A 24,274-nucleotide genomic window follows, 5' to 3' on the forward strand; every position below is an offset into this window, starting at 1 on the left:
AACGAACCATTTGTGCCGGTTTGTCTGGTACATCGCCTAATCAGATCCAAGTCAGTGACGTCACAATCATCATGACGTAATAATATTTAATTGTTGAGTACGTCACCACGTTTTCCCTTAGCTACACAGAGTGTACGCCGATGCTGCTCTATCCAAGACGCCAGCCGCACTTTCTAACATAAATTATATTACAAAGGAAATATGACGGATACTTCAACGCCCAAGTCCAAAGTTAAAGAACATCTACGCCAATCACTGGAAGACAAATGTTCGAAGATCGGGGGATAGGAAATATCCTTTGGTGTGAATGAATCAATGATAGGCCTAAGGATACTTACCCCAGTGGAAGATGTCTTGTCCCCAGTACCGGGGATGGTGACGGCCACATCGGAAGATACCGGGAACACTATCACATGAACACTCTCAAATCCGGAGGATTTTCCCAAAAGTTCTTCTGACCAAGACAATACAGGTATTTTCTATATACTATATGACTGGTTTTGCCTATTTTCTATGGTCGTAGATTTATATTGTGTATCCTGGCGATTGATTTATTTTTATAGAAAAAAGATCTATTACATCTTAAATTGTCCGAGCCATTAATAGAATCAAGGAAAGTCTACACGTACATACAAATTATACGACTAGTCCTTACAAATTTAGATCGTAGATCTAAGTCAATATCAACTTATTTGGTTAAAGATTTCCAGTCAGATGTCATCAATTATTTAATGCATATAATTAACAAACATTTCTATTATTTTATTATGGTTAACAAATACATTAATACACCATTGTACGAATGAACTCTTTGTGTTTTCAGATGTTCAGAAATACAGTAAAAGACATGTTATAGATCCGATATTGGATCGTACACCGACTTCAACAAGACATACTACTGCTGCTAACGTTGATCTGATGACAACACCAAACCGTCGCAACAGGAAAACTAAATATTCAAATGGACAGAGGCAAAACTCAATAGATACACAGGAAAATGACAGAGCTGTAAGGACAACTCAGCAGTCCTGTGGGATTGATGGCGAGCAATATAAACCCTTTAGGACAGAACACTAAGATGAGGAGAGAAACCGAGAGGGGAAGAGTTTCTGTATAGAAATTCGAGCGCAATAGACACATCGTTACTGAAATCGATCTACCAGCATTACAACTATTTCATAAGAAAGATGCCAAGCAGGACAAATCAAAGAGGAAGCTGAGTTCTGCCTCTAAATTGGATTATAGCATCTCGGTGAAGTGTACACTTTCTCCGCTTGATGACCGTAATCAAAGTGTTGGAAAAAGATTGCAAAATAAAAGCAACCGGAACAAAACAAATTTCAAAAGAACACAACTCTACGCTAAGAGAAACCGGAACACAAGGAATCGCACTTCCGCCAATTAAATCTACTTCCGGTAGAGAGAATCTTGTCCAAGTGACAAGGTCTGTGCATAACCAACATACACAAGGAAGACAGAATTCAGGAACAAAACCGAGAAGGAACATCAGCACTGTTCCGAACACCCGTTTTGTCAGTGCAGACACCAAGACACTCCCAAGAATATACAACAGTCTTCAAGATTCATGTCTATGTAAGTTTGAAGACTCATTTACTTGTTGTGCTGTAATTGAAAAAGAAAATTAGCAAGAAATGTTTTACTTGCATTAGTAATGTATACTGAAATATGTGTCTATGTACATTTGGATCTATCCCAGTGTCCAAAGGACATTTAAAGTTTATATATAGTGAGACCTAACCTATGTCAATAGATCACTTGAGCAAATATAGAGGATTGCTTTTTACCAAATCTTAATGGGGCCGCGGTGGCCGAGTGGTTAAGATGTCCCGACATATTACCACAAGCCCTCCACCTCTGGGATGCGGGTTCGAATCCCATGTGGGGCAGTTGCCAGGTACTGACCGCTGGCCGGTGGTTTTTCTCCGGGTACTCCGGCTTTCCTCCACCAACAAACCTGGCACGTCCTTACATGACCCTGGCTGTTAATAGGACGTAAAACTAAACAAACCAAATTACCAAATCTTAAAATTTCTAAAATTATCTATGGACAAAATAAATGGAATATATTATGTACCACAATGAATTTGCAGGTCATCGTGCACCTTAAGTTCACAAAATATTAATTTTAAAATCTCAACACGAAAACATTCTTACATATTCTTCTCGATATGATAACTATTTAGTTTGAAACAAATAACGCATATAGCGTTACCTCTGTGAAATTACAGAACTAAAAAATGTTATAAAAATGCGCAAAAGGGTAGTTGTCATAATTAGGTTGAAAAAAATTAAAACAGGTTTCAATAAGCCAACACAATACTTGACAATTGTACATCTGTGACCCTGGATATTGGAAAGGACACTCAATAATTTTATATATATTGAGTGTCCTCTCGATGTAAATGCCAAGAAGTTATCCTACCAATATCTCTATGTACGGAATAAGGTAACTTGCTTAATGACCGTTTCAATCACTCGGCAATATCGCCACTGATGTGATCAGACTCGCGTGACAAACGTCGAGTAGATCAAAAATACGACCGTCATGTTCTTCTAAAAATAACTTAGAAGTACCAAAAATAGTATTAATAGCGTTACTAGTAGATGCGAGGAAATATATTGCATTTGACCTAATATAAAAATTCTTACTTGCGTATTTTTGTGTTTTGTTTATCAAACATACATATTTTGTGTTCAAAACATACCAAAGCTACGTTGTATGAGCCTAATTTAATACTGTGGTTATTAAGGCTTATGTCTTTTGTATGTTTAGACTTCATGTAAAATGTATTTTGATGTTTCTCGTTTATTATCAAATTCTACGAAATTAGTAAAGATATTGTGTTGTTCAAAGTCCTTAACATTTCGTAAAGTGGTTGAATTTTAAACTGCAACCTAAGTTTACAATACAAAGGTAAATAACCTGAGTCAGTACCTACTGGCGGTACAGGCGGCATGACGGTTACCTGTAATGAAGACATCAGGAGCAGACGGCCGGGTTGTACAAGTGATCTACACAGATATTCAGAGCTCAGAGTGTAATTTGGACAATATACAGGGGAAACATTGCAATGAACAAACCTTTGGTCGGTTTCTGTATTACGGAATTCAAAAGCATTCCATATATTCAAGAAGAAACATGGCATTATTTGAACTAAAAGACACGTGCGCTATTTCTATTTTCATTTACAAGTGATAATTATTTATTAGTTACGATGAGAATTGCAGTTTTAAATACATTAAATGTTACATGCTGCATAGACTTAGAATTGAATCCCTCATCTGCCTCACAAAAGCTCATGTTAATCATAAAATGTGATTATTTTCAATGAAATAGGTATGGTGTTGATGAGATTTAATGTTATGTCACATGTCAAACTTTGTTTTCATATCTAATGCAGGTGTTCAGTATCAACTGACGTTTCCATGGCTCCAACGTTTCCGTGAACAGCATACATCCGGGCTACGTAGAGACAAAACTGGCAGATCTATAATGACAAGGACTTCCAAGGACATGGAGCTTGTCTCTGTCTTCAGGCGTATTTCAAAATTTATGGGTAAATAATTCTGATTGATGTAAGCAAACATGTTCATTCAACATACGCGATTGTTATTTTTGTATAGTGTATGATTTTAGGACAATTTTACTTAAAATCTTAATGCAATAGTGTTGAAGGGAGGGGATTTTAAATGGTCTTCTCAAAACGGTTCTCAGTCATAACGTTTAGAAGTCACTGAATATATCATAAAAAAATCTATACCGCTTTTACAGTAAGAATTCACCAAACACAACTTGCTTGTAGATAAATGATTTTGTCGTTTGAGCGACTATTACCTGCTATAAGCTTAGCCATATATTTTTCTGTTGAGATTATTCGGTTATTTGAACGACAGTCAGAAGTTAGTTACATTTATTCCGTACCATTCTATATTTTCTGCAATTAATGAATACACGTATTCAAAAGCATTATGCTAAAAGATGCTTTTCGACGAAAAAAGGACGAAGAAAAACAATGAACACATAGGTATTTCGGTTTCGCTAATACATTTGCGATGGAGTTTTTGGCACAAACTTCCAATACTTTAGCCAGACTACCTGTAAACTTCAACAGTTCTACCTACTATATTTTTGAAATTGGTACAATTTATAGACACAGTTTTATGCACAAAGAGACGTTTCTGTTACTGCGTATTTGAAATGTCTGGAAAATTCTCATCTGTAGATGTAACAAAAACAGGTTAATAGGATAAGTATAAGTATCGGATAAAGTAAAATGTCACGTCGCTACCATCCAATGTCAAATTAGCCAGACACGCACTGTCATGGTAACTGTGGCTGCCTAGGTTAGATAGAAGATAATAAGATCACCTTTTTTATCATGTTGGATCGCATGACAACACATTAGGCAAAGGAATTTAATGAACAATCATTAATTCCAGAAAACAATTATGCATCCTTCTACGTTTGAATGATACAATGAAGCAAGAATCTCTATAGAACACCTAGAGGATTTCTTCCTGGAGATACATGGTGGGAGCAGACATAATGCACTCAAGTTTTTTTTTTTTTTTTTTTTTTTTTTTTTTTTTTTTTTTTTAACATTATTGTATTTTGCATTAATTACAATTGAATACTTGTACAGTGCTAAATGAATGCTGTAATCATTTTCTACATAACATTACACATTTTTCATATGAATGTTAACAGTGTAAAATTCCTTTACCTTTATTATGATAAGTATTCTGTTCAAAGAATCGTGATTTATGTAATAAGCCCTTTTACTTTCTCACCCACCCGATCCAAAGGAACAAGGCGAGCTTAATTGATTTGGCTATTCCCACATAAACGACTTTTTCTTTGAAACTAACCATTAGTGGTATCACTAAATTAACCAGACCCTTTCTTTGTTTTGATATTAAGAAATCAGGTGATCATTGAATAAAAAGGCGAGGTCACACGTTGTCGTAGCACGTGAAACGTAGTTTAATGTAGACATTTTACCGATTTTAAGAAACAAAAGTATGCCAATTACCATAGCTATATTTAACGCATACGACAATATAATTTCGTCAATGCGATAATTCGACAAATAATTGGTTAATAATTGATAACATATAATTTCCCTGGAGGAATATTCATCGAACACAGATGACAACTTTGTCGGGCATGAAAATAATATTCTATTTTCGGTATCACTGAAATTGGTTTTAGTGTTTGTATGTTCCATTATGCTACCTTGAATAGATTTATGATTATTAATGTGAGACAAAAAGAAAGAAGCCCAGAAGTGCCTCTGGAAGTTAATTACGAACCAAGGTATTTTATCGACATTTCAATACTCGCCGAGGTCTAAGTTCAATATGTATCAATCCGAGGAGTCACGAAGGTCTTAAGTGGCATGTTGTACACAGACACTGTCAGTAGGTTAGTTGGCTAGAGATGGGAGGACAGTTGTCGTTTCCCAGGGTTACCATCCCAACCAGTCGGGTACACATCATCACCGGCTCCAACACGGGTATGTGTTTTATCTTTGAACAATACATGCATATCAATTTTACTTTGAAATTGAACCTTTTGATGTCACAATTGAGAAAAATCATATATTTTATACATGTTCTAAATTATTGAACAAATCTTAACATATTTACCATTAAGAGTGCTCTGCTGTACTTTTTTGATGTTTGGAATGGGTGGCGAAGCGGACAACAAAACAAACACTGACTTATTCTGTGATCAATATTCCTTGTTTATTATATTTTAATACACTCTCATGTATTGATTTCTTTTGAAATTTGATACGTTGAATTGTAAACATGGAGATATTTTGGCTTTTGAATATTAAGTCGGGGCTCACTAATATTATTTTTGTCCTTTGTATTAAATGTTAACCATATTATTATAACACCGACTTGATTTTAAGTTTGATGAACAGATACGTTTTAATGTCGAATTGACTTGTAGTTGCAACGTCTTCGCAGTGATTTATTTTAGGGAATACGAATCGTCAGGTAATTACGCAAAATTAAAAATCTTCAGTAGTCATACAAAGATATGTTTTTAAAAAAAAGGTCTAATGCATATTGTTTGAAAGTGCTAATAATTTGTGGGTGTTTGTAATATATTATAGTCCATTAAATCACAAGAAGGCTACCTGATATACAAGATAATATGAGTAATACTTCACAAACGAAAGTTTTAAAATATCTTCATGGATTATACATTATCGTGTTGCTTCAGCATTACAAAGCATAATCCTCCGGGCCGTTAAAGTCTATTATCTACTTTCGGTTTAATATTAATCTATATTGTAGCCAACCAACGTCGTCATGTTGCTTTGTAACAAATCAAAATCCGAAACTTCGGCCATTTGTAATGAGACCACCAGAACAATATTGGCACACGAAAGCAGTCGTTATAGTAACCATTTTTTTGAGAACTATTAATATATTTTCTAACGAAAATAACATTGGCAATGAAATCATCATGTCAACTATAGTTTGCTTGGAGTACAAAAGTCAAAATTTTCTAATTTTTTATCTTGTTTCCCTCTCTTTCTTTTGTCAGTATTGACCATTTTATAGGATGATATATTTTGTGTAATGTTTCAGGTATCGGGTATGAGACGGCCAAATGGATAGCCATGTTAGGGGGTACCGTCATCATGGCGTGTAGATCAAAAACAAAAGCAGACGAGGTACGTCAATAAAGTGTTTATAAACCAGACGAAGAATACGATTTAAATATTACAGGTTTTATGTAATGTAGAAGAGTTTGATTTATATTGTGATAGGGTCGCCTTGGGATTTCGCTTTAGCTTGCTCATAGAGTGATGGACTAACCCCGCTGACACCGGGTCCGACCCCAGTAGAATGCACAATCACCTCGCTCCTGTTAAATGATTTTTTTAAATTAGCACATTAATCCTAAAACGTCTATTATCCAGTGTCTTTGCCAATTCAGTATTTTTGTATAGGTCTTTAGTTTGATATGACGTGGAATAAATTCATTATGCCGCCATGATATTAATAGTAATATGTCATCATCAAACAGTGCCATGATGTCAGTGGTCAAGGACGACGGAGCAAAGTGTCTGTCAATTATTGATTTTACGTTTATACAATTTCATGTAAAAATAACTATTATCAAGAAATGTTGGTTAGAAACATTTAATGTGCCATTGCCTTAATTTTCTAAATTTAACTATCTTTGAATCAGTTTTGGCATTTTGCCACTTGATATTTTACTTGATATGAGATTCGTATTTGAGTGCTGCCACCGATCAAAATTGTCAAGAAGAAATAATCAACTATTTAGTGTTGTTATATCTGAAATGTTTTTGTCTTTGACTTCTTTTACGAAGACATAAAATAAATAATTGGCTTAAAAGACTGTCAACCTGCATTATTTCAGTACAATATATTGTGTGTTATTATTCATCAACAAATTTAATTTCGATATCAGACCATGTTATGTCACACACAAGGAAAAATCCTAGCCTGAAGGCTATGATCCAAGGGTATTATATTGGGTTTCACGGAAAGACCTAGACTTATAGTCAGTAATCGGTGAATTGCGTGCACAATATCAAACCAGAGGATATAATGGTGTATCATCGGCATGGCAACTTGGTGCATGTGTGAGCATATAATAGCATAAACAAACACAGTATGCATGTTCATCAATATTGTTTTGCACGTTTACCCACAGGGACCTGGCACGAATTTCAAACCAACAGTAGTTATATATTTATTTGTAGTATCAAGGGTATGAACTCTTCGGTAGAGAAAAACGACCTATTTTTTTAATCCATGCTTTTTTTAATAAACGGGCTCTATATATCAGTGACGCATATCTTTCCTTAAAGAGAAATAATTTATCTTTCCAATGAGTGCTTGATGAACAAAACTGGCAGAGTATTGACTAAGATATGGCCTGACGAACCGAGAAATACAAACTGTATACCCAAACTGGGCTAGGTAGACATTTACCTGTCTGCTCTAAATGTCGTCTCGCCTAAAATAGGTGTTCACCAACAATCTCCTTTTGAGGTGTTATGTCCCGTACTTTATATAAACTTCATTTACATATCGTGTAGCTCACTTAGGTAGCAGATCAGAGAAGAACAGCCTGGCCCCGGTCTATATTTTATTAAGTGGGGAGTTCCTGTTTTGAGCCATGCATAAAAAATAAAAATCAAATGTATTCTGAAATTGGTACATCCAATATGGAGGATTTGATTTAAGTTTCATTTTTTTCAAAAATAAACATAACAAAAATGGGCTAGAGATTACAATTCTGGGCCCTTCGGAAGCGCGTCTTGACCGGAAATGCTAGCTTTACTTGAAGGATATCCATGGCGCGGGTTTAGGCAAAAATATTGAAAAATCTATTTGCTGATGATACTTCCTTATATGGCATATGTGATAATAATCCCCAAGAATTAGCCCAAAATCTGTCAGATGATCTCAATAATATCAAAACATGGGTCACTAAATGGGACATCAAATTTAATCTTGCTAAAACAGAGTCTGTTATATTTTCCAGGAAAACTGTTAAAAATCATCCTGTTATACACTTTTATAATATCCTATTACTGAAAACAAAACACATACACACCTTGGTCTTTCACTTAGGGATGATGCTAAATGGAATCTACATATTTCAAGCGTATATGATAAATCTTTTAAAAGACTAAATATTTTAAGATTGCTTAAGAACAAAATTGATAGGAAATCCCTAAACACTATATATGTATATCTTATATTAGACCAGTAATTGAATATGCAGATATTGTTTGGGATAATTGTACACGAGCTCAAAAAGACATATTAGAATCAATACAACTAGAGGCTGCAAGATTAATAACAGAAGATATAAACATAAAGTCATTTTAATGTACCGAATAATGAATAATGAAACACCAGATTATCTAAGAGATATTATTGAACCTTTTATACATGATGAGACACTTTATGGGTATTCCCTTCGCACAAACAGATTATTTGATCCTCCCTTATGTCGCACAGTAAGTTATTTTGAAAGTTTTTTTCCAACAATGTTAAAGATGCTCCACCGCCGACAGACTATAAATGATACTCATCATTTGGCCAACAATTGGTGTTTAATCGTGTATATATATGTCTGATTAACACAAACAATAATATAAAATAATTTATTTTGCTTTTGGTGCATGCGCAGTCAGAACTTTATTCTATATAGAACATAGTGGCATGGAATTTTTTCGGGATGCAATTAATTATTTCTAATATTTTTATCTTAAAGTAAAATTAGAAGCTCAAACTTTTCAATGGTGGTAATGGTGTAAAGTAAGTAACTTTTGTAACTGAAGAAAAATACCAAATCGTCTGCTGCTGTTTTTGATAGTGAAAAAATAACATTTGTCAGCGGTGGAGCATCTTTAAATGAAATGAATAAGATAGCTGATGAAATCCGTAATATTGGATCATCCACACAACTAAAGAAAATTCTAAATAAAAATAAACAAACTTCAACTGACATAACTGATGTGTTTTTAAATACTGCGGTAATCGGAATGTAAATATTATACTATGCCAATTAAGAAATAGTGCAAGTAATTTAAATTGTGACCGATTCATGGATCACCTTATAGAATCCCCAATGTGTGAATGTAATCAATCCTTTGAAACTGCATATCACTATTTCCTTGAATGTAATCTTTATCAAAACCACCGTTTGACGCTGGAACAATATCTGAATCATCATTATCATAACCATGTGTATAAATGTCCTTGTAAAGGGGTGTACAGACTGTAATGATACTGAAAATAGAAATATATTAACTCACGTGTCTAATTATATAGCTCAAACAAAGAGATTTTAAGTTGATTTATTTGTGTAAATAATATATTTGTACTATGGGCGGCCTTATCCAAACTCAATTTTTGAATTGTCTCTCTGTTAATATGTTCATATGATTATCATTCTTCTTCTTTTCTTGTGTTATTTTAAAATCATCAAATATTTAAGTAAGGTAACTCCTAAGAAACTAATTATGGGTAAACACTAGTAATTACAAATATAGTTCCATATAACTCCACAAATCAAATATATGTGTATTCTATGAGATTGGTTCTTAATGCCCATCAGTGGATGGCTAATTGTGTTAAACACATGTGGACTTTATAGCCTGTATCTGTTGTGGCGAATAGGACCAATATCACAAAATATACATACAACCAAGAATAGTTAGAATTATGTGATAATATTTGGTTATTATATAAAAAAATGAAAATTAACTGTTGATTTATAGAGTTACAATAAATATGATCAAAATTATGTCATTCCTCATCTAGGAGTTACCTCCCGTTATTTTCATAAACCTCACCATGTTGATATGTTTTATATAATTATTTGTTTGTACCACAATTATCTGGAGAAGACTAAGATAGGCTACGCCTGATGTCTAATCCAATTGACTCTAACATCTATCGTTTTGTCAATAAAATATCTGGAATTTGAACAATCCACACAATCGACCTATGAAATAAATTAGCTTATTTTGCCATTGAGATAGAAGTGGTCAATTTAAGGCAGGTCTTAAGAAAAAAATTGAGTACCATTTTCTGCAATTTTGGGCTAAAAATCATGATATTTTGCAATTTTTCAGGTATTTTGTTGTTGTTACCATGGTATTCACATGCATGAATAAGCGCAGAATATGGCCAAATCTCTATCAAAATATCAAATTGTAATTGCAAAAGTTGTGCTGATTAATTATATATATACTTTTGTACAGGTACTTTTTACAGTTAAATGACTATATTTATATTTCTAAGGCATGCGCCTTATTTTCATAGATTGTCCAAATTTGCTGTTTTCTGCTACTTTACATTTACCGGAACCGCCATGTTCATTTTTTTCTTCGGAACGCTTCTCAATTTTACATATCGTGAATGCATAATGCAAATTACACAGTTAGCGCAGTTCGGTAAAATAGAGAAGGGTTCCGAAAAACATAAACATGGCGGAAAAAATTGAGATACTGAGAACATTTATTTTTGCAGGCGATCGCGCGTATGAAGCGGGAGTATGAACAGGAAAAGACAAAGGGTTCACTTGGAGGTCTTGAAAACACCATGCAGCTCAGTGTGTTCTTTATGAAGCTTGACTGCAGCTCTCTAAAATCAACAATGGAGTTTATTGACGAGTTCAAGAAAACTGGTCTCAAACTCCACGTATTGATATGTAATGCTGGTGTTGGAATGCATAAGCAAGGTAAGTATGTTACCACATTAATTAGATAGACATAGTTCCCATGTTATTTAGTGTACAGCATTCCAGTAAGATCACGCTATGATTAAATTGTATTCAGTATAAGCCTTTAACTTCTTTGTCGTTACAACATATAAAGACGTATGTCTGAAGCAACATAAAAACATCATGATCATTTTCACGTTTGTACGTATTCTTTTGAGCATCTACAATTGTCTTATTTTTACGTGTTATACGTTTTAATGTATATTTTAACTAAATACGATAATTATTAAGTTTGTTATCACCTTACAGCCTTCACCGAGGATGACAATGAAATACATTTTCAGGTGAGATTTACAAAATATCACAAGCTGTTCAGTCAACCTTATTAAACGTTTACTAATGTTTGAGCCATTTCAATCACAGCAGAGTACATATATGATTTTTATCGAATTGGTTGTTCAGTATTTACAAAATGAAGATGTAATCAATTGTTCTCTCTGTATTTTTATCAATTGTTCTCTCTGTATTTTTATACATTCTGCCTTCTGTATAGTTGTTAATTTTTGTGAATGTAAATTCTCGCGATTGACTATGTGGAACTTATTGAATTTTATAAAGGTATTAGATAAAAAAAATAAAAAGCTGAGCGTTGCAATCCGTTCCAAACTTTCTCATATTAAACGCATGTTTGTGTCTCGTATCAATGACGTTATTAACAAAAATGGTTTTATTACCACAATTTTGCGTTTCAATTCCTAGGTGAACTACCTTAGCCATTTCCTAATTGCCGCCCACCTACTTCCGCTCATGAAGCGTTCGGGAGACGATTGTCGTATAGTACTGGTATCCAGTATGCTTCACAGTCTCGCTAAGTTTGAACTGTCCACTATACATGGCAAACAGTACTCGCCACGTAACTTCGACAGACTCCAGTATTACGGTCGGTCCAAACTTTACCAGGTAAAATTTCACAGCTATTGTTTGTTATATCTGAAAAAAATTACAGCCCGGCAATAGTAAGTGATTCACGGAAAATAGTATGCCAAACGCTTTTTTCCTGATAATAATGTGAGCAACATCATATGAAGTTATTTTTAAAAATACAATAACTAAATGTTCAAAGGCAAAGCTGGAAATCCAATAGCCATTACCAAGGCACAGTCTATAAAACAAAGTTTTTTGTGTTTTGAATTACTAGCTTAAAAGTCTTGCTATTGTCTTGCTTTTCTTATTTTGAGAAACTGTAGCCTAAAACATCTAAATAATTCTATGATTCATCATTTAAGGAATAAAACATTAATTGTTTCAGATTATGCAAATGTACAGTATGAACCGCCGTCTGCGCAGCTCCAACGTCACAGTGACGTCGTTACACCCGGGTGTGGTACGAACCGAACTGGAGAGGAATTTTAAAGACTTCCCAACCATGAGGGTAGGAATGTTCATGGCAAAGTTAATAGGTGAGAATATCCCTTGTTTTTTAATTATCTTTAATTGCTTATTGTATCGTATAAAGTATTAATTCCATACTCTCACTTGCATTCATATGTTAACCTAGATTTTATCTAGATTAGATTGCATTATTAGCAATGAAGATAACCGATCAATCTCCCGGCGTAACATGTTTTATTTTTCTTAATTGTTTTTTTTTTTTTTTTTTTTTTTTATTAATGGGTTAGTTTGTTTGTATTTTACACTTAGTTAATCGATTTCGTGATATTATATCAATGTTCGTGTTTTAAAAAAATTATATGTTTCAGGATCGTTCCTAGCTATGATTACATCATAACGTCATTAACAGTGTAGTAGGTCAAACAGAAAATCCGACATAGGAATATGATCAGGCTTATCTGTAATCATATTACAAATAAATCATATGTTAGAAACACGAGTTTATTTCAAAGATCATAATCAGTACTCGTTAACATCTACCACTGAAAGTTACTTTAAGTACTTTTTGACAAAACATTGTAGTGTCAACAAATATCACCAAAGGTGCTAATGGCGAGTTCAAGCAATAAATGCCAAAGACCAAATTCACCATATTCCGTATTTACATAGTACAGAATTACTTACTATTACTAGTAGGTATTGATTGTGACGTCATATGTTTTTCATAGTGAAAATCTGGGATCTCGGTGTCATATTTTTCAAAGATAAAGGCGTAAATAATGAGGTTTCTCTGTAATATGTTAAGACGAAATATCAATCAAGAGAAAATGAGAAAAAAAGAGCAAAGTAAAGTCACCTATCTCTATTATTATATAAAAAGCACGATATTTATAACAGTGTTTAAACCTAATCTTCTTACTAGCAGTGTTATAAGTGTAGTCAAAGACTCAAAGTTTTATATGAGTATTGTATGTTCTATTCAAAGTTTTGCTTGAGGAAATAATCATGTGATTTTTTCTCCAATAGGATACTCCGTCACTCCATTCGAAGGAGCGCAGACGACACTGAATGCGGCGATCAACCCAGATTTAGCCGGAGTGAGGGATGTCTACTTCGTCAAATGTAGAGGCGAATGTCCGGCTGAAGCTGCAAGGTAACTTTGTGCAGCAAAATTCTGATTTTTTATTTATTTATTCTTTTTTAAATTATTTTTTTCTTTTTTTCTTTTTTTTTTTAAATATTTTTATTTATTTAGTTAGTTGGTTGATCGTTTAGGACTGGTTACTATTTCTACATACATGCATTGATATTTTCGTCCTTCAATGAAAGTTACATTATTTTTGTGCGTGTCCTGATCCTGGCCAACTGATGGTAAAGCGTATGCTTCAAAATATTAACATGCGATGTTCAGTGTCATTTACCATTAAATGAACTTGCTATTAGTTTATATGGTGATGTTAAGATATTCAGTATTATTAACTCGGTCATGTGATTTGTAGGAACGTCGCTTACCAAGAATCCCTATGGCAGTACACACTTGACAGTCTGGATTGTTACCTTACTGATGACGTCAAGAGTGAGCTCAACGGAAATCTCAAGAGCAACCTACACAGAGGGTCCGTCCGATGGTCACCGTAGCCGGTCATCATGGCAACCAAACATGGCCTCTAAGCACGATAGAAGTCTATGCTTGATCACTAAGAAAACTCCTATGTGAACATTGAAGACTTTGTACATAGCAATATCAATATGAGATTATTATTTCGTAATAATATTGTTTAATATATGAATTAGTATCATGGGCACTGCAATATCATTTGCAACAATTTTTCGTACATATGGCCAAACGACAAATACAAAATTATTGAGCTATCGTCATTATCATGATTGTAAATAAGTTCATATCATGTTTTCGTAGATGTAGGTTGCTTTCCCTATCAATATGTCAAGATAATTTGGAGCTGCAGCAATCCTGTCAGTAAATCGCAGTTATTGAATTGTTATTGTTATTGCACTTCATTCGCTAATGCTATAATTGCCATTTTGTTGTAAGTGAACAGGAAATAATTTCAAAACCATATATTGTTGAAAGCATATTGACTACAATGATACTATCTATAGTTACGTATGTTTGCTTACATTTGCTTGTGAGTTCAACGTTTGCTGTAACGACTAGGCCCAATATCTCTATCACTCGTGATTTTAGCCCAGTGGGCACACAACATCCGGAGGACGTTTTTATTAGGTCCGACCGCAACGTTGCATTTAGGTTTCAAAAAGGTTGCAAATGAAAGTTTGGGGAACGTTTTTTGACAACGTCCGCCGAATGTTTTCATATAATGTTTTCACAACGTTTGTATGTTACGTTGTTTATTTTCATTATTCTAGTATTTTGAAATACAATAACAACAAAATATAGTGTTTATATAATATTTTAATGTCTTCTGCTCATCCTGCATGAAATAGGTGCAACAACTTCCACCTAGACTGTTTGTGTAGGAGCCATTTCACGTACTTCCGTGTGTACTTATGTAAGCATTATCATCTGTAAAAGAAAAACAGAATAAAACATTAAACATCTATATAATGATTTAGACGATATATTTTTCATGTGCCGGTACGTTATTACATAAATAAAAACACAAATAGGATACAGGCACATCAGGGAATTTGTATAAGTTAATGTATGTATACATACTCAAAATACTGACTACACACATAGATAAAATAACTTACCGCGATATAATATAATAAACACATTCTTTTAAAAACAAGTTTGTATACGAATCAACAAAGACTTACCTTGAAATATCTGTCGATATCTGGAAGTTATATATCCTGTTTGGATGTTGTCGAGGCTAAGAAATGTTATCCGTGTGAAGCACGTGTGTACACAAAGTTTGAATGAACAAAGAACCGGAAGTGAAAATAACCGCGCAAACACCAAACAAATCTTTACGAGTTTCCACTCCTAGTTTCTGTAGTGTGCGGGGAAAATATGTAAAATGTCATATAAATAAAATCACAATTTATTGGTATAAAAAGACGCTTTATTCTAATGATTTTAATTTTTTGTTTTAAATAGTTAATACCGACCCCTAGCGGATAAACTTTAAAATGAAAGGGAGGTAACACAACTCTTTTATCATAACTCGGTAGTTTACATATTTGACGTAATAATCGGTATGTAAACTTGGTATTTATAATTATACTTTTTGTTTTGTTTTCATCTATTCAATTAATACCTATTGTATCTGTAATTAAAAAATAAAACTATTTAAAAGTACAAAAAATGATAAATTATTTTTTTTATTAGTTAATAATTATTGAAAAAAATATAAGGCCTACTTGTATGTATCACTATTTGAATAGATTCATTCGCTTCCTTTAAAAGTTGTTTCCAACAATAATACTTTTTGAAATATATTAAATTATTGTCAAAGTTTTTTTTCCTAACCATATAAAAACATTCTCAGGACGTCAAGTGCTAATGTCGTGAGGACGTTTGGAGAAAAACGTTCTCACAACATTGTCAGAATGTCCCCGACGTCGCAACCTAAATAAAACGTTGCCAAAATGTTGTCCGGACGTTATCTCTATCATTCGTGATTTTAGGTTGCAACTTAAAACGTTAAATTTGGTTCTTCTGCAAGGTATGTGGTCCTGTTACCTCGGCAAAGAATTTTAAAACTCTAAAGGTGATATGGGACAAAGAAGTAATCCCAACAGTGTGGACAAAGTATTGTTGAACTTTCTGGGGCGATCTGCCACTTTATCAAGTCACAAAAAGAATAAAAATCGTCATATATGTATTACAAATCCTATATTGGGCTATAATTACACGTTTGATCTGGAGGAAGTAGTGATTGTTGAAGTTATAATTATGTTAAATCCTACACAGGATGATATCCTAAATCAAATTACTTCAGCGTAATGTAACATTGTACAGAAGCCATCGTTGTAATGGCATTATTTCATTTTATATCATTTCTTCAATAAATTAGATAAAACAACTTCGTCTTTGGTGTTTTATTTATAACCTATATGTTAAAGTTTACAATTATCTATATCATAACACATCAAGCAGTATGATTATCCCACTGTGCGATAGTAGCACGTAATAGATAATATTATAATATGTATCCGTAGTATGATGCACATCAGAAACCCAAACCAGAACTCATGTTATAAAGAAACCCTTGTATAGAGCCACGAGGGGTTTTCATGAAGAAAAATGTCCAGGAACATGGGGGTATGACCAGGTGCTCCTAAAGAGCAACTATACAAAAGTATGGCTGTAGTTTAAATACATGTGGTTTTGGTAATGAATCGTTGTACATATATATATACAAATGTATGGTCGAAGTTCTGGTGTAAAAAATTACGATCATGAATGTTCAGGGAAGAGGAGGTTGAGACTGCTGTTCTGTTATGAACACATGTAACGAATGAACAAGTCAACAGTGACAGTTCTACATATTACACACATTCAATAGGCAGGCGTGTCACAAATCGGTCTGACGTATCGGTGGGAACATCCGGGATGCTCGGCACACTTGTTATTATAACACGTTATACATGTGTACGTATGCATGGCGTGGTGTTATATAGTGTGTATCACTAGAGAGGATTAGACGGGGTGTCTGCTAAGTGTGTGTGTACAGTGTGACCATGGCGACCATTTTATAATCGGAAGGATGAAGGTGTGAATCTAACCACAATATTACTATGATACACGAATGACATAAACAACACACATGGGAAGTGATAGCTGATGTATGTGTGTGAGTTTTGTTGATATTTTATAGGTGGACATTTTAACTGTTTACATATGGGAGGTAAACAATCCTTCCCCAGAGTAACTCTGTCCACTGATAGAGTGGTACTCATCACAGGAGGAAATCAAGGTAGGTATATATGTACACACACGTGTGTCGCTATCGACTTCCGGGTTTATAACACACATGATGTTACTTTATATTTTAGTAAATATCAGCATACATATGTATTTAGTAAGATAAACGCTTTATTTATTGTATGATATGTCTCTAATTCAAATTTATTCTTTGATGGATGATGCCTCTACCAATACGTTATTAAATACAAAATACAGCATTCTCGAAATATAGTACCAGATTAAAGAACACAAATACAAATTATTAAATACAAATGACCCTTTTTATAAATAAAGTGCTAGAATACTACATGTAAATGCAAATGCAAATCATTTACATTTTACCATAGATATGTTCTTTCGAACATGTTTTGTTCGAAAGAACAATTTATCGTGGATTCTTAAATATTTTTATATAATTTTCTTTTTCAAGATGATTTTTTACCATCTTATAGCACATTTTTATCATTTTTATTTCATTTTGGGTTAGCAGGTTATCTGTCATGTTTTCGTTTTTTTACTATAGTAATGTTAATTATTGTTTCATTATTAGGTTTATACTCGTGTTTATTGATTTAGCGGTCAATTCCTCTAATAATGTTTGCACTTTAAAACACCAATGACTAAAGTAAATGTGGAATGCTGTCTACGTTAATTTTTCTTCTTTAGCATTAATAGCTTCGAAAAACTTTTGGTTTGTGTACCTTTATCATTTATTGTCTTGAAAAATTTGTTGTTTGAGTATCTTGATACCGATTCTCTGTATGGTATCGTAGTTGTCAAAGTATTTTTATTTTCCCTTCATACCCAAAGGTATTATTATGTAAAGCTTAGTAATATAAGTTTCCGTTTTCTTCTCAAGGTATTGGCTACCATACAGCAAAATGGATAGCCATGATGGGGGCCAAAGTCATCATAGCGTGTCGGTCAGAGGAGAAGGCAACGGAGGTATACCTGTACATTCTTGACCTACATTCTCACGTTTTGTATACTGTATCTTTCGCGAATTTTGCGATTTAAGTACATTTACGAATGTTGATATCAGTTAATTAGCATCTACATGATTGATACTGATTGTAAATCTTTAATGTTTGTAAATTCCAGTCAATTTTCAAATCTGCAAATGTCAATCTTCGCGAACTTGCATTGAAATGGAAGTCGCGAAATTTAGCAGCTGCTGATGAAAATTGGTATAGAGTAATGTTGATTAAGTAATGTATCAGAATCACTCAGTTTCTATTATATAACAAAAGTAATGCAATTTAGTTATTTAACCTATTATAAAAACATATGTGTAGCTGTAGTAGCTTATGAGAGAATATGAAACATTGCCATTCTATGCCGTTTCAGATATTGTCTATAACTATTATGTTGATACTAATAAAAAATTATAATATCGTGGCTGCAAGATTGATATCGTCTGTAATTCAGAATTATGTTTATATAATGCTTACACAATATTTTACAAGGCAATAAAGCGAATGAACACGGAGTTTCTGGAGGAGAAGGCAAAAGGAAAAGAGAGTGTGTCTGATTTAGAGGAGTTGAATGTGTCATTCATGAGACTGGACAACTCTTCGTTAAAATCTGTGATGACATTAGTGGATGAATTCAAGGCCACAGGTCTCAAACTCCATACACTGATCTGTAACGCTGGTATTGGAGTACACAAGCAAGGTTTGTTAAAATAACCAATATCGACCTTATAATCTCCGTATAAACACAAATGCATGGACAACGAATACCGACATTGTCAAAACATCTGACAATTAAGCAAGATCAAAATATCTTAATTTTTTATGGAGACTGCCTCAAAACAACAACAATTATTGAACCATGTGTTCCTGTAGAGCTCTTTCATTTACGACAATCGCCATATCAAGCTTAAAAACAATTCAACATAAAATATAAGTATGCCTAATACATTATTTAAAATAAAAACCATGCGTGTTACATAACCGGCTATGTTGCAATATGGGTATTTCTACTCAACATGTTTTTGAGTCTTTAATAGATTGTTTTCATTGCAATTGGACGTTTCACGATATAACCGTTACCAGAATATAATTCAATCCGATGGTCATATTACATTTCAAGTACAGTCAAAACAATGTCTGTTTGTTTTATTTTTACAGAATACACAGAGGATGGAAATGAATATCTATTTCAGGTATTAAACGTTTCATATTTAATGTTATAATTCAATGAATTCCGTCTAGAAATTAATGTGATATAGAGATCAACCAACTAAATGAATTTCCATAGCCTGCAGTGTAAAATTTTGGAATGTAATATTAAAACTGCTAAATAAAGTTTAGTTATCATGTTCTATATGCATGTAACACTAGTTAAAAGTGAGTCTTTTAGCTTTCAGCTCAATAAGGTGCATTCTGCACTGAAAAAAAGCATTATTATATAACTTGACGTTTTAAAGAAAATTTCAATCTAACTTTCCAAATTATATCACTGTTACCTTGTACCTTGGGACAAAATACACAGGGACCATTTCGAAGGTCTGCTTTGAATTAAGTTGGTTATACCATACATAACTGTTTGTGTAATCCTCACTTTTTGGAGTCATGATTTCTAGAATTTTGTCAAGTTTGCGAATTCATATTTTTGCTGAAAATCCTGATACAAACACCGGCTTTCGTATGATTTAATATGATCAAGTGTTTTTCAATTTCTTCAGGTCAATTATTTAAGCCACTTTCTGCTCACGGCGCATCTTTTACCAATAATGAAGACTTCCGGTCCAGACTGTCGTGTTATCCTAGTTTCTAGCATAGCTCACAGGGTAGTGTCCTTCCGGTTAGACGAGATTCAGGGCAAACAGTTCACGGAGAGCACGTTCGACGGATTGACCTTCTATAACAGGTCAAAATTGTATCAGGTGCGTAATGTATTTTGCATAGTAATATTTTACAATATTGACCTCGTTATAAATTTAATTTCACTAAGGTAAATGAGATAGGGAAAAAATTGTAAGATGTGAATTTTCATATGCGTTAAATTGCAAAGATACCATAACTGACTATTTAATAGAATTATCGATTGATTTATGTTTTTATTTATTCATTTTTTATTATTTATTTATATATGTATATATATATTTACAGATTATGCAAATGTTTAGCATGAATCGCAGATTGGCGGACAGCAACGTTACAGTTACGTCACTGCATCCGGGCGTTGTGGAAACTGGTCTACTGACCACGTTCGAACGAGGGTTTACTGGGGCTGGTCTAAGAATCCTTCGGGGTGTAGGTATGGGAATTATTACTCTTTCTGTTACTACGATGTCATTGGCGTAAAAATATAGTTGCATGGATATTATGTTCCGATTTTTTTCTCATAAATTGACATCAACAAAATAGGTGGATATAAGATGGCCTTGTACATTTTTTGTGACAGGTGGATCGAAGACATCATTTGAAGGTGCTTGGACGACTATAAATGCCGCCATCAATCCCAAGCTTGAGGGGGTGAGGGATGTATACTTCTCAGACTCTAAACCAAGCACGGTATCTGGGCAGGCCAGGTAAGCATTACAAAGATACTAGTCGGAGCTTCATATCCAGGCAATGTGTTGGAGCATATGGTCAAATGAATAAAACATTTATCCAATAAAAATTGCTACGAAATGCAAAAATCTAAAGAAAACACATATTAATTGAATTAGAACTCGACGATGTTACAAAACCGTGTTCTTTGTGACAGCTTTTTTCAAATTCCTTATTGCATCTTTAAACATATACATGTAGTATGTGAAGATATAGTATGCAGTGGAAAATAAAAAAATAATCAGTTGCATGAACTAATTAAAGCTAATTTCAATATACAAAATTTATATGTTGCAACCGGATTTGTATAAGTTTATCAGCTTTTATCTGTATCAAATACCATTGTACTTTACATATCTTTGATGTTCTGTTATTTTGGAATCGATGCAGTGTTGATTAATGTTATGTTGTATATATATCTTTTTTCATTTAAGCATTTTAAATTATAATTTCAGAAATAAGCGAGACCAAAAAAAGTTATGGACTTACACATTGGAATGCTTGAAAGACTATCTTTCTGATGATATTATCAAAAGCCTGGAGGGGAATCATACAGAAACGTCATAAGATCTGGTTTCGCTGAGAATGGCATATTTCCTCTTGTTTCACATGGCAGAGTAGCCATGTATCAGGGTTATGTATCGGTTCTTAAATTCTGCTGATGCCAACCATTAGGATATGTAATGATATTGTTATACAACTAGTGAAAGTTTTATATGTGATGTTTCGATTACTAGTACGATGTGTGTTCTCTCATCTTCATCAGACGAATAACCTGGCAGCACCAGTACACAAAGCAAAGGTACAAGTTGCTTGTGGAATGTTCGCTCATGCTGTCAAAAAGATAATGGAACTTTATTGGATGATACATACAACTAAAGCATAGCTGCTCTCAATATTCTTTTCCAGTTCGACAATTTGTAATTATTATTTTTGTAATGTGATTCCTGTTGTAACATAGATAAATGCAAACATACAGGTACACAGTTAAAGTTATCGACTTAACAGTTGATCAGTAAATTCTAAACATCAGAACCGTATTCCATCGAAAAAATATACATGTAAATCGTTCATATACATGTAGGCATACAAAGCAAATCCATCAAATAATATACAAAGCTAAGTCAAAATTCTTAATCTATTTAATGCATTGACAGAAACAATTGATCCTCAAGCAAAAGAAATCTAGTTTTTTTCAACATGAATGAATAATAATGTACCAATTAGATTTGTTTTTTGTATATACTTTTCTTATTGTTTATTGTAATGTGAACTGTATTTCTATGTTGAAAAAATAAAAAAAAACACGAGGAAAACAATAATTAAAGAGATCTAAAAATCTTTGGTCCATGATCCGTCCTTCCATTGACAATTCTTGTTATCGCTATTTCTTAGAAAGTAAGAAAGGAATCTTTCTCTTTCATGCATACGTTTCCCTATGACCATAGTTGTGCATATGCATTTTGGAACTGATCGGGGGGAAAGACAAGATGGCCGACAGGCAGCAGTCTTGTATTTTGATAGTTGAAGTTTGTTACAACTATTTCTAAGAAAGTGCTAAAGGTTATACTAGATTTCATGTGTAGGTTATTCTTAGCCCCGGTAGGTTTCACAATTGGATTTTGTGATATGAATGGGAAGCAGCCATCATGGAGTTCTGCATTTCTATTCTGTATAATGTAACGAATGCAATCATAACATGACAGACAGAGGCCATATTGATATGGACACTTGAAGTGTGCTGTTGCTAAGCAGGCTAAGCACAAAAGTTCCTTACGTGTATTCAATATTTCAAGCAAGGTAAATTCGGAGAAATATAGAGAAAAGATCCTTCCATTGACTGACATAGATCATTGTATGGTGGGCGCCAAGTTTGTATGGGATCTCTTGTCAAACATTACTTATTATATAGGAGATATTTACATATATTCACAAAAAAGTGTATATTTAAGGATTAACTTGAATAGATATTTTATCTAAGCGGTTTATGATGAGAGTACACTCAGATTTTTGTGTTATATCTCCATAACATAAAAAATCAATTCAAATTAATCCTTATAATTCAATAATTTGATATATTAAAAAAGTAATAAAGATAATCTCTTCAATATTCAAAATTCATTTTGGGACTCTTTTGTCTATGAAATCATTACGCCGTCATCTCAGCCAATCAGAAGCAACGTTACAAACGGCGGCGCCATTTTTTTCTTTTATGGGCTGATAAAGTAAATTTATAAGCCAATGAAAATGCTTGAAACAAGCAAAATTGAATTATTCCATAATATTCAAAGAACGCAGTCTCATGTTATCCCATGTGCAATAGATCCATCGTGATCAATTGTTACAATAGATATTATGTCAACATGAATGTTGATTGTTCAATGTTGTGTTTCGAAATCGAATGTCTTTAAAATCAAGATAGCAAGTGCTTATTAAGTATTCAAGTTGCCTTAACATGAATAAACACCTACATGTTATATCCAATGAATGTTAATCAAAGGTACCTTTTTTAGACAATTCCGAGTAAGATTTCAACCACACTCAAAGCATATTCCTATACGGCAGAAATATTGGAAGTTCCTTCATCCATCACGAAATGTGCTCATTAGCATGTAACAATTGCACATATATGATGTCTGTGCATTCATTGCCCTTGTATTATGGCGATATGTTCTCTCTACAAACCCAACAACTTACTTATACCATGACAACTTAAAACATGGCCTATGAAACTCTGAACTACACTGTATATATTAGTACTAAATTCCTGGCAAAGGCCAAGGACGACTTACAGCGAGGATTGTAAAATGATCGAATGATGAGCCGAACCAGGGCAATACCTCTAGCTAGATTATCTTATTAAATTATCTTTTCAGGAACGAAAAATACCAACTAGAGAGAAGGGAACGTGAGCATTTTCTAAAGGGTTCTGGACAAAGACAAGTGAAATATCCATACTACTACTGAAGGCAATTACAATACAATATAGGAAGATTGTCTCTGTATAGTTTCGTAAAGACTTTTTTTCATCTGTTGACATCTGGTCATTAGCCTATACTGTATATCCGGTGTTACTGATGAAACAATAGCTTACACTACTGGAACACATGAATCTCTTCTTCTTGTAATTTCCCCATCAATCTCTGTAAATTCTATTATTTTGGT

At 33.5% G+C, this 24,274-nt stretch overlaps 2 protein-coding genes across 3 annotated transcripts; both read left to right on the top strand.

The window, feature by feature from the left end:
• The first annotated feature begins 115 nt into the window (after window positions 1–115).
• LOC138332753 (retinol dehydrogenase 14-like) lies at window positions 116–14,932 on the top strand. 2 transcript variants are annotated; one of them, XM_069280726.1, is made up of 10 exons: window positions 116–472; window positions 824–1,593; window positions 3,423–3,578; window positions 6,631–6,716; window positions 11,068–11,278; window positions 11,570–11,604; window positions 12,020–12,220; window positions 12,570–12,720; window positions 13,679–13,805; window positions 14,152–14,932. In XM_069280726.1, the coding sequence occupies exons 2-10, from the start codon at window positions 1,278–1,280 to the stop codon at window positions 14,288–14,290; spliced, it is 1,422 nt and encodes a 473-aa protein (XP_069136827.1). In that variant the 5' UTR covers window positions 116–472; window positions 824–1,277; the 3' UTR covers window positions 14,291–14,932. The 2 variants fall into 2 exon arrangements, with proteins under 2 accessions (XP_069136827.1, XP_069136832.1); XM_069280731.1 differs by lacking the exons at window positions 116–472; window positions 824–1,593; window positions 3,423–3,578 and adding an exon at window positions 3,607–5,537.
• Window positions 14,933–17,156: 2,224 nt separating this feature from the next.
• LOC138332771 (polyprenol dehydrogenase-like) lies at window positions 17,157–23,592 on the top strand. The gene is made up of 8 exons (XM_069280740.1): window positions 17,157–17,559; window positions 18,409–18,494; window positions 19,016–19,223; window positions 19,682–19,716; window positions 20,239–20,439; window positions 20,666–20,813; window positions 20,961–21,087; window positions 21,565–23,592. The coding sequence occupies exons 1-8, from the start codon at window positions 17,484–17,486 to the stop codon at window positions 21,674–21,676; spliced, it is 993 nt and encodes a 330-aa protein (XP_069136841.1). The 5' UTR covers window positions 17,157–17,483; the 3' UTR covers window positions 21,677–23,592.
• The last annotated feature ends 682 nt before the right edge of the window (window positions 23,593–24,274 follow it).

The sequence above is a fragment of the Argopecten irradians genome, chromosome 1 (assembly GCF_041381155.1).
Source record: "Argopecten irradians isolate NY chromosome 1, Ai_NY, whole genome shotgun sequence".
NCBI lineage: Eukaryota > Metazoa > Mollusca > Bivalvia > Pectinida > Pectinidae > Argopecten > Argopecten irradians.